The sequence below is a fragment of the Pelmatolapia mariae genome, linkage group LG5 (genome assembly GCF_036321145.2).
Source record: "Pelmatolapia mariae isolate MD_Pm_ZW linkage group LG5, Pm_UMD_F_2, whole genome shotgun sequence".
Classification (NCBI taxonomy): domain Eukaryota; kingdom Metazoa; phylum Chordata; class Actinopteri; order Cichliformes; family Cichlidae; genus Pelmatolapia; species Pelmatolapia mariae.
The window spans coordinates 21,086,535-21,100,769 of record NC_086231.1 but is presented as its reverse complement, the minus strand read 5'-3'; the positions used below and the strand labels follow the sequence as shown (position 1 = coordinate 21,100,769).

General features: G+C 40.6%; 2 protein-coding genes across 3 annotated transcripts; one reads left to right on the top strand and one right to left on the bottom strand.

The window, feature by feature from the left end:
• Positions 1-222: 222 nt before the first annotated feature.
• Positions 223-11,183, top strand: usp4 (ubiquitin specific peptidase 4 (proto-oncogene)). 2 transcript variants are annotated; one of them, XM_063474152.1, is made up of 22 exons: positions 224-408; positions 1,669-1,796; positions 1,937-2,067; positions 2,152-2,278; positions 2,373-2,518; positions 3,211-3,272; positions 3,377-3,511; positions 4,408-4,522; positions 4,635-4,808; positions 4,919-5,077; positions 5,366-5,590; positions 5,778-5,861; positions 5,985-6,079; positions 6,185-6,367; positions 6,546-6,772; positions 6,882-7,079; positions 7,177-7,247; positions 7,327-7,442; positions 7,558-7,707; positions 9,142-9,245; positions 9,588-9,676; positions 9,841-11,183. In XM_063474152.1, exons 1-22 carry the CDS (start codon positions 257-259, stop codon positions 9,961-9,963), a joined length of 2,994 nt encoding a protein of 997 aa, XP_063330222.1. In that variant the 5' UTR covers positions 224-256; the 3' UTR covers positions 9,964-11,183. The 2 variants fall into 2 exon arrangements, 1 of the variants encoding a protein (XP_063330222.1); XR_010093933.1 differs by lacking the exon at positions 9,142-9,245 and having other exon boundaries at positions 223-408; positions 9,841-9,950.
• Positions 11,184-12,434: 1,251 nt separating this feature from the next.
• Positions 12,435-14,080, bottom strand: gpx1b (glutathione peroxidase 1b). Its single transcript, XM_063474153.1, has 2 exons — positions 13,771-14,080; positions 12,435-13,107 (listed from the first exon to the last, which is right to left on the bottom strand). Exons 1-2 carry the CDS (start codon positions 13,984-13,986, stop codon positions 12,757-12,759), a joined length of 567 nt encoding a protein of 188 aa, XP_063330223.1. The 5' UTR covers positions 13,987-14,080; the 3' UTR covers positions 12,435-12,756.
• Positions 14,081-14,235: the final 155 nt, after the last annotated feature.

The window sequence follows — 14,235 nt, the reverse complement described above, 5'->3', positions numbered from 1 at the left end:
ATCAGGTTAGCGAACACAGAGTTGAAGTACAGGAATTGTAAGATCCTTTTTATGGGAAACTCGCTGTCAATCAGTTGGCATTTGAATGTCCCGTAACTCACGGTTTAGTAGTGTTAGTGACTGAACGCTGGAGTGCAATAGCAGCTCTCCGCGGCTATGCACCGCCCGTAGAGGAAGAAGGCTTTCTATGAGGGCAAATGAAGCCCGTCCCAGTGCGTGTGTTTCAGCGCGTTCACGATACCGGCACACAGGCTGCATGATGGCCGAGGGAGGCGGACCCGAGTCGGGTAACGCAGCGGACTCCGACTCGGAGCCGGTAGCTGCACAAATACCGACTCCTTCAACCGAAAGTCAAAAACAGACTATTGGGTCTCTTTTGAAAACGTCTCTGAGAAAGGGTGACGAATGGTAAGCTAGCGGCCACCAATACTTGGGTCTTTAGCTATCATTAGCCGACAAACAGGAAGTGTTAGCATGCTAAGCTAGCAAGCTAATGACAGCAATGCTTGTAAGCTTGAACTCGATAGCTGCTGTGCTAATGATAGTTTGGCAGGCTAGCACGTTTGCTGCTAGTCAGCCCGACATTTGAATTTCTCTGTTAGTACTAATGCCTGTATTAACAGATATTATCGTTGACGCACACACGCAACCCAGCTGCCAAGTGACTCATTTGTACATTAATTGGTGCCTGTTTTGTGATGAGTTGAGCGGCGTTAGCAGTCGTGGTAGCTAGTGGGCTGTCAGAATAACTAAGGCCCTGGATTCAGATTGTAGTTTCATTTTCCAGTGAAACCGTCTTGTTGTCAGTTGCGGGATGATGAGGAAATGGGCCCGCTGACAGAATTAGTGTGAGAAGTAGTTACCTGCTTGTCATAACATACCAGTTTAAGGCATGTGACGTTCCCCTTACCCGGCAAGCCACCTGTGTTAGCTAACATAGTTTCAGACCATTAACACTGCTCAGGCCTGGGCATACTGCAGCCGGTGTACTAAAGAGGCTTCACCTCAGCCAGTAAACACAACACCACAGACATGTGAGATGGGCAAGCGTCCCCGTTAATCTCATTTGTTAATAGAAGTGGGTGCCAAACGACCAGGTCACGTTCATTCTTGCAGCCACTAGCTGCAAAGCTAACCTGTTTTTCTGGAGTTATTTAAATGACTCGGCCCTTCCATTTATGGTATTGTTAAAATTGAACTACTGTCCTTTGGTATTCATTTCCAGGAGCGTTAAACACTGTCAGGCATAGCTTGGCAAAACTAATCTCGGATAAGATCATGCACCTGTTTGTTTGACACTTTGAAGCCCATTAATTTTACAGTGTTGACATGAAAGAGCCATAGTCCAGCTTTTTGAATTAGCATTTGAATGCGTGTTGCAATGTGGATACAAGCTTATTAACCAAAGAAGATTCTTTAGATGAGATTAAGTCAAACTAGCTTGCAGTTACTATAAATGCCAAGGCAGTTTGGTATTGCATAATCTTCTGGGAAAGTGTAGGGCTGTGTGCCCTTTTATACCATACCTTTTAGATTCTCTTGACCCTTTTTTATGCTGGGGGAAGAAATCCTTTACCAGATATAAATGCTAAAGCTTTTAAGGGGAAAAGAGCATCTTCCAACGACTGATATGTTTTTCTTTAACTGTGACTGATCAATTTGTTTTAGGTATCTAATAGACAGTCGGTGGTTCAAACAGTGGAAGAAGTATGTGGGGTTTGACAGCTGGGATATGTACAATGTTGGAGAACGAAGCCTCTATCCAGGACCAATTGATAACTCTGGCCTGTTCTCAGGTAAAATTGTCATTTTAAAAAGAATCCCCTAATGGACTGCTGTTGATTTTGCTTGAACAATATAAGTTCCACATAGAAAAAAAAAAAAAACCCATTTAGTTCCTTAGCTTATACTTTTTTTTTTCTTTTTCTCCTTAAAGACCATGAGACCCAAGCCCTGAAAGAGCACCTTATAGATGAGCTCGATTATGTCCTAGTACCTACTGAGGCATGGAATAAGCTAGTCAGCTGGTATGGCTGCCTTGAGGGCCAGAGACCTATCGTCAGGAAGGTAAGGCTGTTAAAGATATTCTTAATTTTAGCCATGTACCACAGTGCGTGGACTGGGCTTCAAAATGTCTCTTTTCTTCTCTAGGTCGTTGAACATGGCATGTTTGTCAAGCACTGTAAAGTGGAGGTCTATTTGCTGGAGCTGAACTTGTGTGAGAATGACAATATGGACAATGTTGTTACACGTCATTTCAGTAAAGCTGATACTATAGGTGAGCATCCACATGTGTAATTTATAGGTTTGTGTTTGCTGAATAAAACTATTTGACTCTTCATGCTTATTTATCAAACTTTTCTCATTTTTAGACACTATAGAGAAGGAGATGAGAACACTGTTCAATATCCCATCAGAGGAAGAGACCAGGCTCTGGAACAAATACATGAGCAATACGTACGAGCAGCTGAACAAGCCAGACAGCACCGTACAGGATGCTGGTCTTTTCCAGGGACAGGTAGTGCTATTCAAATAAGATTGAGATTATTGTTTGACTACAGCTCAATAATAAACTGATCCTCACTCATGTACATAATTCATTTGCAGGCACTGAAAAGAATAACAAAAACACCAGAGAGCCTACTATCGTGTAGTACATTAGCACTGCAATAACATTTGTTTAGGTAATAACGTGTAAGTGTTGCTGCAGGGAGATCGGGTTATGATTCAGCTATGTGGTTGTTTTTTAATTTTGACATTGTGCTGGAAAGATAATGTATGGTGTTGAAAACATTTTATTTGCCCTTTACATTAATATCTTTGAGTAGGAAGGAAAAGCACCTCTTAGTATATGAGACTGAGGTGGTGATTGGAGAGTACTAGTTTAAATTAGGTGTGTGTGTGTGTGTGTGTGTGTGTTATATTCACAATCAAGGTTAGAGAAGATGAAGGCATTAATTACATTCTTCATTTATCACAGTGGCCACTGAACTCCAGATCAGTCATAGCAGCTTTCAAGTTAGAAGAAAAATACAATGTATTAGAATAAAGAAACATTAGTTAGGTTTATTACCTGCACTATTATGACTAACTACAGCTAATGTAGTTTTGGTGGCATATGTGTGGCATTAAACTCAAGCCTGAGATGTGTAAAGTCATGCATGAAATTCACGTGTGCCAACCTAGCTTTCATGCAGAATATTTTCCCAGGTGCTTGTGATTGAGCGCAAAAATGAGGATGGTACGTGGCCCAGACAAGCTTCACATCCCAAGTAAGCTTTTTTCTTCTTCTTCTTCTCTCCAGTCACGCAGGCATGTTTGTTTACATATTTAGGAATGTGCTTTTCTGAAACACGATTTCATTCTTTCTTACTAGATCAAGTACAACCCCATCCAGGAATTTCACTACCTCTCCAAAACTCTCCTCAAACTCATCCCCAACAGTAACCAATGGAGACAGCAACTGCAGCCCTGGATACACGCTGAACAATAGCACCTCATCCAGCAACAGGCAAGGCATCTTTTCTGATCTACTTTTTCCCCCTCTCTTTTCTTGTTTATTGAAACTTTACCTCTCATGGATAAATACTGGCAAAGCTTGTAAGGCATAGGAGTGATATTTCTTTTCACTGTTCACACACAGCTTGTCACTTAATTTTAAAAAGAGGGAAAAAACAACTTTCCAATATCCAATTTTAAGTTTTCAACAAATGGAGTTTTCAAAGGCAGTTTCCTTGAACTGCCTTTGTGACGACATCTTCGAACTTGTTAAAATTCTTACAAATCATTATATCACATTGTGTTCCCACAGACCACTCTGTAGTTTGTAAGACAAACAAAAGTTCTTGACAGGCTGCAAAACTAGGAGTGTGATGTTTTACTTTGTCCATAATGCCATTAGTCTTTATCTTATCCTTTAACATCTCAGTTTTTTAATTAAATTTGTATTTATTTATTTTAGCTCCTTGATGTCACCCAGAATAAAGCACAAAATATATTCACACCAAATCCCAGTAGTTTGGAACTGCATATGTTGTGTCGGTATAATCGGCTGCATGCATTTGCTCTTTATGTAGTCTGCTGCTTTAATGAAGTTTGCAGAAATATGTAGATAGTAAATGAGAAAATATTAGCTTTTGTTACATCGAGAGAGTGATTAAAGATCTAAAGATGCCCATTGTCTATTGTCTGACCATATTTAAGTTTAAAAAAAAATGTAGATGGCATGCATGCTGTATGCCTGAGTGTACCTGTATGCCGAATAATAAAGAGCATGTAGTTTATAGGCATATTTGTAGGACAACTGGGATTTTATATGCACCTAGCTTACTTGATTACCATGTGTTAACAGCTGTATCCTGAATACAATACTACAGACAAACAATATCACATCCTTTCTGCCAACAGATATGGGGGCTACAATTCATACAGCTCCTACAATTACAGGGAGTCACAATCGCAGCCTGGCTTATGTGGGCTCAGTAATTTGGGAAATACATGCTTCATGAACTCTGCCCTTCAGGTAAAAAAACAACAAGCATTTGCAGCTTCCGCTTGGTGGAAGTGAGCTTTAATATTTCTGTGCACATAATCCTTTTTCGTGTCTTTTCTTTTTTTGGTTCCTGTTCCCTCAGTGCCTGAGCAATGCATCTCCACTCACAGAGTACTTCCTCACTGACCAGTATGAGGCAGAGATAAACAGAGAGAATCCTCTGGGAATGAGGGGGGAGATAGCTGAGGCCTATGCAGATCTAGTAAAACAAATGTGGCTCAGCCGCAGCAGTTATGTGGCACCACGTACCTTCAAAGTAAGTTGTGTCAAATAGCTTGATCTGAAGTTGGTGTATACCGACTGAATACATCCAGGCAAACTCATCGAGGCCTATGTAGGTAATAATAAGCATCCTTTGATTGTCAGACCCAGGTCGGACGCTTTGCCCCCCAGTTTTCAGGCTATCAGCAGCAGGACTCTCAGGAGCTGTTGGCCTTCCTGCTTGACGGGCTCCATGAAGATCTGAATAGGGTCAAGAAGAAGCCTTACTTGGCCCTAAGGGATGCAGAGGGCCGTCCAGATGAGGTATAGTACAGATGTAGATATCGTATTGTTTTGTCTCTAAAGAGTAAAAGTCTGTCTGATTCTCTCATGATGGTGCTGAAATATCAACCTTTACAGAGCTATTTTTAAATTTTTGTTCTACTTTAAATTTGAAACAAAATGACTGCCAGTCTGCTTTATACTGACAGCTAAACATGAAATAGTTTTTCTGTATAGTAACAAGAAAGCAATATCATCTTGGATTGATGGTTTTAAAATGACATCTAATGGAGGTCTTCTTTCTTTTCTCCACTGCTTGGTGAACTACAGATTGTTGCCAAGGAAGCCTGGACAAACCACCGTTTGCGCAATGACTCTATTATAGTTGATATTTTCCATGGCCTCTTCAAATCCACCTTGGTATGCCCAGAGTGCTCCAAGGTATCTGTTACCTTTGACCCATTTTGCTACCTCACATTGCCTCTGCCCTTGAAGAAGGACCGTACCATGGAAGTTTTCCTGGTGCGATCAGACCCTCAGTCAAGACCCACACAGGTGAGTTGGCATTAACCTTCACTCTCGCTGCTCCAGACCTAAATCCACAGTCAAACTGATAAGTATCTACAATTTGGAGATTTAAAAAAAAAGTGATAGTTGATATGTCTAAGATGTATTTCTATATCTCTTTAAAATGGCAGCATAGTCACTGAGAACATCATACGTTGTTTTCTTTGTCTTACAGTATCGGGTGGTGGTCCCCAAACTGGGTACTATAACAGACCTGTGCAGCGCCTTGTCCAAACTCTGTGGAATCCCTCCAGAAAATGTTAGAATCTTATTCTTTGACATCACGAGTTTTGTCTAATTTATGATGCTCACATGTTTGTTTTTCTTACTCTTGGGAAACAGTTCATAGTTTGTTCTAAATTTGCCTCCTTTATCTTTGTAGATGGTGGTGGCAGATGTTTACAATCACAGATTCCATAAACTTTATAGACGGGATGATGGCCTCAACCAAATCATGGAAAAGGATGACATCTTTGTGTAAGTTTGTGTTATTGACCTGTGATGATCTGAGAACTCACTCACTGTGGTTGTACAACGTGAGTGTAAGACATGTTTCCTTTTTTGTGTCAACGCTCTCTGCAGGTATGAGGTGCAGGAGGAGAACAATGAAAGAATGAACCTGCCTGTTTATTTCAGGGAGCGCCACTCAAAGCATGCTGGAAGCTCCACAAGCACCATGCTGTTTGGCCAGCCTTTACTTATCACCGTGCCCAGACATAACCTCATAGCAGACGTTCTTTATGATAAGATCCTAGAGAGGATTGGGTAAGAACCTACTGTATTGGTAGAAAGAAATTCAGCTATATTATGGTGTAGTAGCAGTGTGCATACAGTACATCTGGCATGAAGAAGTTTAATGGAAAGGGAGCAGAACATGCAGACCCTGAATTCTTTCCAAAATTGGTTAACCGTGTTAACTCGTGTTCCTTGTTGTGTGTTGCAGACGCTACGTAAAACGCTCCCAGAGCCCTTCTACTGAAAGCAGGGCGTCAGCCTCAGCCACCTTATCCAGCTGCAGTCAGGCTCCTGAATGTTCTACATCTTCTAGTCTCAATGCCAGCCTGGGTGGCTGTGGCAGTCCCTTATCAGATGGGGCCTCCTGCAGTGCCAGCTCCAGTAATGGCAGCAACCACTCAGGGACCTGCAATGAAACTAATGGGTTATATGATGGTATGAAGCTGACATCAACTACTCATATCCAGCTGAGGAGTCGTCATCAAGGAGCACTCAAAAAGCAATGGAACAAGAATAATTAGATGTGGTTTATGTCACTGTTTAGGTGAAGAGGAGGCCATGGACCACCAAGTGAGTCCAGAGCCAGAAAATGGCCAATCTGAAGAGGAGGAGGAGGCCTCTGACTTAGAAAATGGGTCCAAGGGAGACACGACCAAGCTCTTTACTTTCAGCATAGTCAACTCTTACGGAACGGCCAACATTAGCCCGCTGCCTTGTGATGGAAATGTCCTCAAACTTAATCGTCAGTGTACATCTTTAAACTTCAATTGCATGGAAAGTTTCCTTTTTTCAGGCCACTTTATGATAACACAGCTTCTCCCACGTTCTCTCCTCTGCAGCACATTCCACAGTGGCCATCGACTGGGACACAGAGTCAAAGAAACTCTACTATGATGAACCGGAAGCAGAGGTCAGTTGATATTCGTCACACAGATCTGTGACACAGTGCTCAAACATTTTGTTTATATTTGTGTAAATATTGTGCTTAGGCTTATGAAAAGCATGAGAGCATGCTGCAGCCCCAAAAAAAGAAAACCACTGTGGCTCTAAGGGAATGCATCGAGCTCTTTACAACAATGGAAACACTGGGAGAACATGACCCATGGTGAGGACTCTTTAGCATAACTTATTCTTAAATGTTTACATATTCCACATTATTATATTATTATTATTAATGTTATTATTATTATATTTTATCTAAACCGTATATGTTCTTGTAGGTATTGTCCAACATGCAAGAAACACCAACAGGCCACAAAGAAGTTTGACTTATGGTCACTTCCTCGGATTCTGGTGGTTCATCTAAAGCGTTTCTCATACAACCGATGCTGGAGGGACAAGCTGGACACAGTGGTGGACTTTCCCATCAGGTATGTACTGTGTCGTGGCAGAATCCTCAGTTGGTCTTTTAGCCATTTGGGACTTTGATATTTTACTCAGTTTTCCCTCTTATCATTTATTGGCTGTCTCCAGTAGCATTAGCAAATAAAGATGCAAAAAAAAAAAGAAAAATCCTCCTGCCTTTTATATACTCAGTCACATGCTTCTTACAAATTACCTTTTTAATATTGTACCTTTTGGTAGGAGAAATATAAAACTAAGGATTAAAGTTACAGTATGTAAAATTGTCTTTGTCAGCATACTGTTGTCAAGATCAGTATCACACATTTTTGACTCCAGTACTTACAAATATAACTTCCTGAAAAACTAAATAAGGACATGATAGTTTATTTTTAGTGTGATTTGTTTTGTTTATAGATAAGAGAGCAATGGGCTAAACAATGATTTAGTTTTCCACATAGCAGCTACCCATGTAGTGAAGGTAGAAAATAATACTTCTTTACAGAACCTTTTTTGTAAAGATGGTTCCTTCCTTAGTCATGTCAGCTAAATTTCAATTTGCATTGTCAATCAAGATAACAACTCTTAACATCATTAAACCATGACTGATGTTACAGCGTTGATTGAGAGGCCTCTAGTAATATAAATGGAAAAACTGTGTGTTTTAAAAAGACTTGTCTTAAAAGTTAAAGGAAGTGTATGAAAATGATTACAACCATTAATTCAGTTTTATGTAAAATAGTGAAAATTTAAAAATAAGGAACTGGAAAACACTGTAGTATTGGTATAGCTTTGACTCTAGAGGGAGCTGTAGTTTGAAATTCACAGAATAACCAACCAGAGCTCTGAATGAGGAAATACTCATTCTACATACAAGAAGTGGATTATTATCTTATAAACTGGCATGACCCCAAATAGAACATTTAGACCTACTTTCTGCTCTTATCTTGTATGTTTGTGTGGATTTTTGTAAATACTGATGGTCACTGATTTGTTTGCCCAGGTTGTTCATTAATCAAGGGGTTTGCAGTTTTTTTTCTCCACATGGCAACTTTGGGCTAGGCACCCAAGGTTGCTCCAGAAAGACAGGCAACCTGCTGCTGTGGGTGTGTGACTGAGGAACAATGGATTTTGTTACATGACTAAGATGTTAGGTGACAAATGCATAAGATTTCCCAACACTGGGTAATTCGTTAACTTTTTTCCCCACTCCCTCATTAGAGAGACACAAATGTTCTATTGTGTTATAAAAGGGAAGTTGCCTCACAGTTAAGCTAACAGCTACATGTCAGTCTTAGGACACCGTTGAGGAACTTGATCCAACGGAAGCCACAGAGCAGATTGTGTTGCTGAAATCCTTATTAAAAAAAATTTAAAAAAAGTCTGACTCACACTTACTAAGGATGGCTTAAACAGTGCAGTACATGCAGGGTTTCACCATCTGATGGTATTTTCTCTGCCAGGGATCTCAACATGTCTGAGTTTGTGTGTGACCCTAAGGCCGGCCCCTACATCTACGACCTTATTGCTGTGTCAAACCACTATGGAGGAATGGGAGGGGGTCACTGTAAGTCAGCATTTAATTTATACAATGAAATTTCCCCTATGTAGTCTTTGATGCCAACTGCTGGTCGCAGTTTGTTTAGCCTTTAAACGTGAACACAGTATGTGTCAGCAGATGGGATGCTCAGAAAGTCACTCTGTCTCCAAGGACGCTGCATTTGGTTAAAATTTAACAAGGCATAGAGTCTCGTACATCATTGTTTTCATTGCGCACTCACCCTTAGTTTATTTTTCTTTGATATGCCATCTTTTGTCATAGTGAAGCAGTGTAATCAGACTTTTATGTCTTCCTGAACAAAATTCCTAAAAAGTCATCCGTTAACCTTACACCGTCTCTGTGTAACAGACACGGCTTATGGCAAGAATAAAGTGGACGGAAAGTGGTATTACTTTGATGACAGCAGCGTCTCATCTGCCACAGAGGATCAGATTGTGGTGAGTTTTCATTGTTGTGTACTGGTGATCACTGGGTGTTTGTTTTATTTAGTCTTTTAAGTGAAAGAATGAAGTTTGAGTACTGACACTTGCTGGTGTGTTGACTTTGGTGTCAGGTATTCCTCTTCTAGTAATGTAATCTTACCCGTGTTGTGCCATTACAGACTAAAGCCGCCTACGTGCTGTTCTATCAACGCAGAGACGAAGAAAGCCCCTCCAAACCTCAACCTTCGGCGTCATTGGGAGGAGCTCCGGAGCCAGCCGATGACCACATGGACACAAATTAGGAAGCCCCGATGAAAAGGGACACACACTGAAATGCATATGGCAAATAGAGACACTCGGACGCACACACAAAGCTACTTTAGTGGCAGAGGATTCCACAGATGTAAAATTATTAATCCTACCTTCCCTGTATTTTGATTTGTCTCATATGTTGTCAGCTACAGCCATCAGCCTTGACATAAGAGTGAACTGTGAGACTTTCCTCCCTGCAGCGGGTGGTCTGCTGATTTCTTAAAGTAGTTTGCTAGTCTGGATTGAAGAGGAATATAAGTGAATATAGAAACTTAAGGTTAGAAGTGCCCTCAAATATATAGATAAACAAATGTTTCTGTTGCCCACAAGACCAGTCAGAAATATTTAAAACAAAAAGCCAAATGCATTTGTTTCAACCAAAGCGATCCAAGGTATTTATGATAAAATGAACAAACTGATGTGTTTCCAGGATGCTGGCTTTGTGCCTAGATTTATTTCACATATTCTTGCTGTGCTAAGGTAAATTTTAGCAGTGTGATGTGCACACATGACAGTACATGGCACCTTCTTTGTTGAAAGAATCATGTTACCTTATGCCACCTGTTTAAAGTGAAACTATTGCTGAGGGGATCCTTCGGCTTCAGACTAGCAGTGGATCTGTGCCGCATCTAAACCATAGAGAGGGTGTCTCATTTCAAGGTCTAGATCTTGACATGAGTTGTGGCAGAAGCTGTTTTGGGGGGGTTTGTTTTTTGTTTTGTTTTGGCCTTGCTTTAGTTCAGCCATGACTTTTTGTTTTCCCCCAATGTGTTTTGATGCACAGCACGGGCTCTGCTGTCAGGGCCCTAAACTCATGAGAGGAGTCTTACCCTGCTCACAATTTGTATTTTCTTTTTTCTTTTTTTTTTTGTAATCATAATGAAAAAAGCGGCCTTTCAATTCCTGCAACCTGATTAAAAAGGAGGCACTTTGAATTCTCCGTGAAAATCTACCTGCTTCTGGTGTATCTAGAAATCATGGAAGTGTATGGTTAGGCCTTTAGCATTAAAGGTTTTGGTCTGTCATATGCTTCCACATAATTTTAATGTGTCTTTTAAGCTGCCTGACTGGACCCTTAGTTCACCTGCGATAGCTTGTCCTAATTAGTCTTGTACAATAATGCAGCTCTGTATTGAAATGGCTATGATATTTGATATCTTCCAAGCACACTGAGTGAAGCGAAATAAACTAGATTAAAAGTGGTGCTTTATTCATGAAACTTGAACTTTGCTCCTTATCATGAGGAAAAATCATGTGTTAGATGTCAGATGGGGGTGGAGGAGAGCAGTCATTTAACAGCATTCTCACTGAATGCAGGCACTTTGAGCCAGTTTTCCTTCCGGTGATACTAATACAGCAGTTGGCTCTTAAGTAAAGTTGTAAGTGATTCTTTTATTTTATATTATTGAAGCCCAGACATACACAACAATCCCCTGGAGCACATTTGTAACTGGTGACTGGGTGTTTTGAATGTGATCAAGTAAAAAATAGAATTTACTTGTGACAGTTAACACTTAATAAAATTTAATCCCACAAGGCTTATTCTGGGGCATAAATCTGCACCTCGTTTTATAATGGCACGCTAACATACAGGGCCTTTGGGTGTCCTCCCTGCTGGTTGGTCCTGGCATCATCATGTTGTTCAAACTACCTAAACATAATCATTTATGCCTACAACTAGAAAAGCTTTATATCTGTAATCTAGATATGTAACCGAAAACACAGTTCAGCAGCAGAAAATCTTGTCTTCTTATCCACCCAAAATTATGTCAGCAGTTTAAACTCGATCTGTACATAATCGACACTATTTTAAATAGGTGTAAAAATGATTGTTCTCATATTTATCTTGTTGCTGATATCTGCAGTTTTGTTTTTAACTGAAAAATATTTGAATTCAAATTACAATAAAGACTGGAAGCCTCAGCAAGCTCACTTGTTTGGACATGCACTGCAATATCACACAGATTGCCTCTGGTTTCAGGTGATGCAATACTTAAAAGTACTTTGATTCAAAGCGTAATAAAGCTCAAGTCCTCAATGAGGTGCTTTGTTTAGAATAATTGCATGCAATATAACCCCCACGTTGAAGCTGTAAGTACTGCTGTCTGTGTTAAGATAATTACCTCTGGTTGCAGGTGATGCAACCTAAATTGCCTGCCAGTAATGCTGACTGTTTGCAAAAGGAACTCTGATTTACAATTACATGTAAGCACAGGAAACACACCTAGTAATCAGGTGTACTGTAGCTGTATACAAAGCCAACACTTGCCTGTGGATGAATAATCTACCACTCATAACCTTTACCCAGCCCTCCTTTACAGAAAATGTCTGAGTATTTTTAGATATGCTAATAAGATTAAGCTGACAAAATATTTCCTCAAATATGACCTTTAAACAAGAAAATATATATAAAAATATATAGAAAATATATAAATATATATATAATTAGGAGTCAGAGAAATATTTGCAAAAAATATATTTATTGATCCCCTTTAAACTTGACACCACAGCTGTGCTTTACATGCACCCAGCGCAGCTTTGAAGAGATAAAACAATCCTGCCTTTTACATTTCATCAGATATCCTCCTCACAGTTTGGTTTCAGAGGATTCCTTCATTTAGTAAAAAAAAGCAGGAGACAGCTACTGCGTACAGGAGAGCACAGGTGGTGAGTTTAGGTGGCATCTATTGAAGCTGTAAGCGCAGTGGTGTTTCCCCCGTTATGAAGGCTACACACACACATAGTGCTAAGCTGCAGGCTGCTTCAGCATTTAGGACGAGGTTTTAATTCGTCTGGCTGAGGAGCTTCTTGATGTCTCCCTCGATGTCGATGGTGAGGAACCTCCGGCTGTAACGCTTGAACGGCACACCGTCCGGCCCGATGAGGAACTTCTCGAAGTTCCAGGACACGTCGTTCCTGCACACCGGGCTCCAGATGATCAGCTTGGGGTCAGTCATCAGAGATGTTGCGTCGTCGCTGGGTGTTGGGAGCTTTTCCTTCAGGAACACAAACAGGGGGTGGGCGTCCTTCCCGTTCACGTCCACCTTCTCAAAGAGCTGAAACGTGGGCTCGAAGCCATTTCCAGGACGGACATACTTCAGCGACAGGAGGATTTCTTCATTCTTGCAGTTCTCCTGTTGATCACACAGTCACACTCTTGGCTCATTCTTATCGGGAAGAACCAGAAAATATAAACTTCCCTGTTCCCTACAGCAAGTACTCTAAATTATTTGAATCCCACCAATAACTATGTATCAATAAGTAACTAGTAACAATCACTGTGTAGTCATTGTTCAATCAGCGCCTAATAAAATATTAACCATTTTAAAGTATATTTCATATTGCGTAAGAACTCTTTTGTTTGTAAGACGAAAATCTCACACACAGCCACAACTTCCTCATCACCAATGCTTTGCGCTTTCAGCTACATATGAAATAATAATAATAATAATAATAATAATAATAATAATAATAATAATAACAGCAATAATAACCTATGGATTTAAATGTGTCTCTTGTACTTACAAGCTGACTAATATTATACTAAAGCTCGGTCTAAAACTTGCCAGTAAACTTGGAAACTATACAAGACTAAACCTTTAAATAAGGGGTGGAAATAACTTCCTCTAATTTGATTAAATACAAATAAGTCAGCCTCTTTCATTCAAATGAGCCATTTCTGGCAAAATATGATAAATTAACGGCGAAAGCAGGAAATACTTACAGAATATTATTTCTAGACTGACGGGATAGAGCTATGTGCTCCAAAGTGCAGACAGACGGGATAAATTTCTCACCTGATGGCCGAACTGGTTGCAGGGTACTCCCAAGATCACAAGCCCCTTGCTGGCGTACCGCTCGTGGAGCTCGTTCATCTGGGTGTAATCCCTGACGGTCGTACCTCAGAGAGAAGCGACATTCTCAATGAGGACGACTTTGCCCTTTAAGGACGAGAAATTAAACGTCTCCCCGGTCAACAGTTTGGCCGTGAGGTCGTAAAAACTTGTAGCCATTGTTTGCTTTTCTTTTCTTCCCCTTTTCTTCAGTTAGAACAGATGCCTTCTTCACTACCAACACAGTGCGCTCTTCTGTTTCTTTGGACCAGCCTTATATGGTCAAAGAGCTTGTATTGCCTGCCAAGATAGTTCACTCCCTGAAATTAGTGGGCTGGTATACTACGCAGGGCTATAACCTGCTCCAAACACCCCTGAGAACCCAAAGCTTTTCCTGCCACCCCCGGTGCCTGACACCAAAGGGCAACG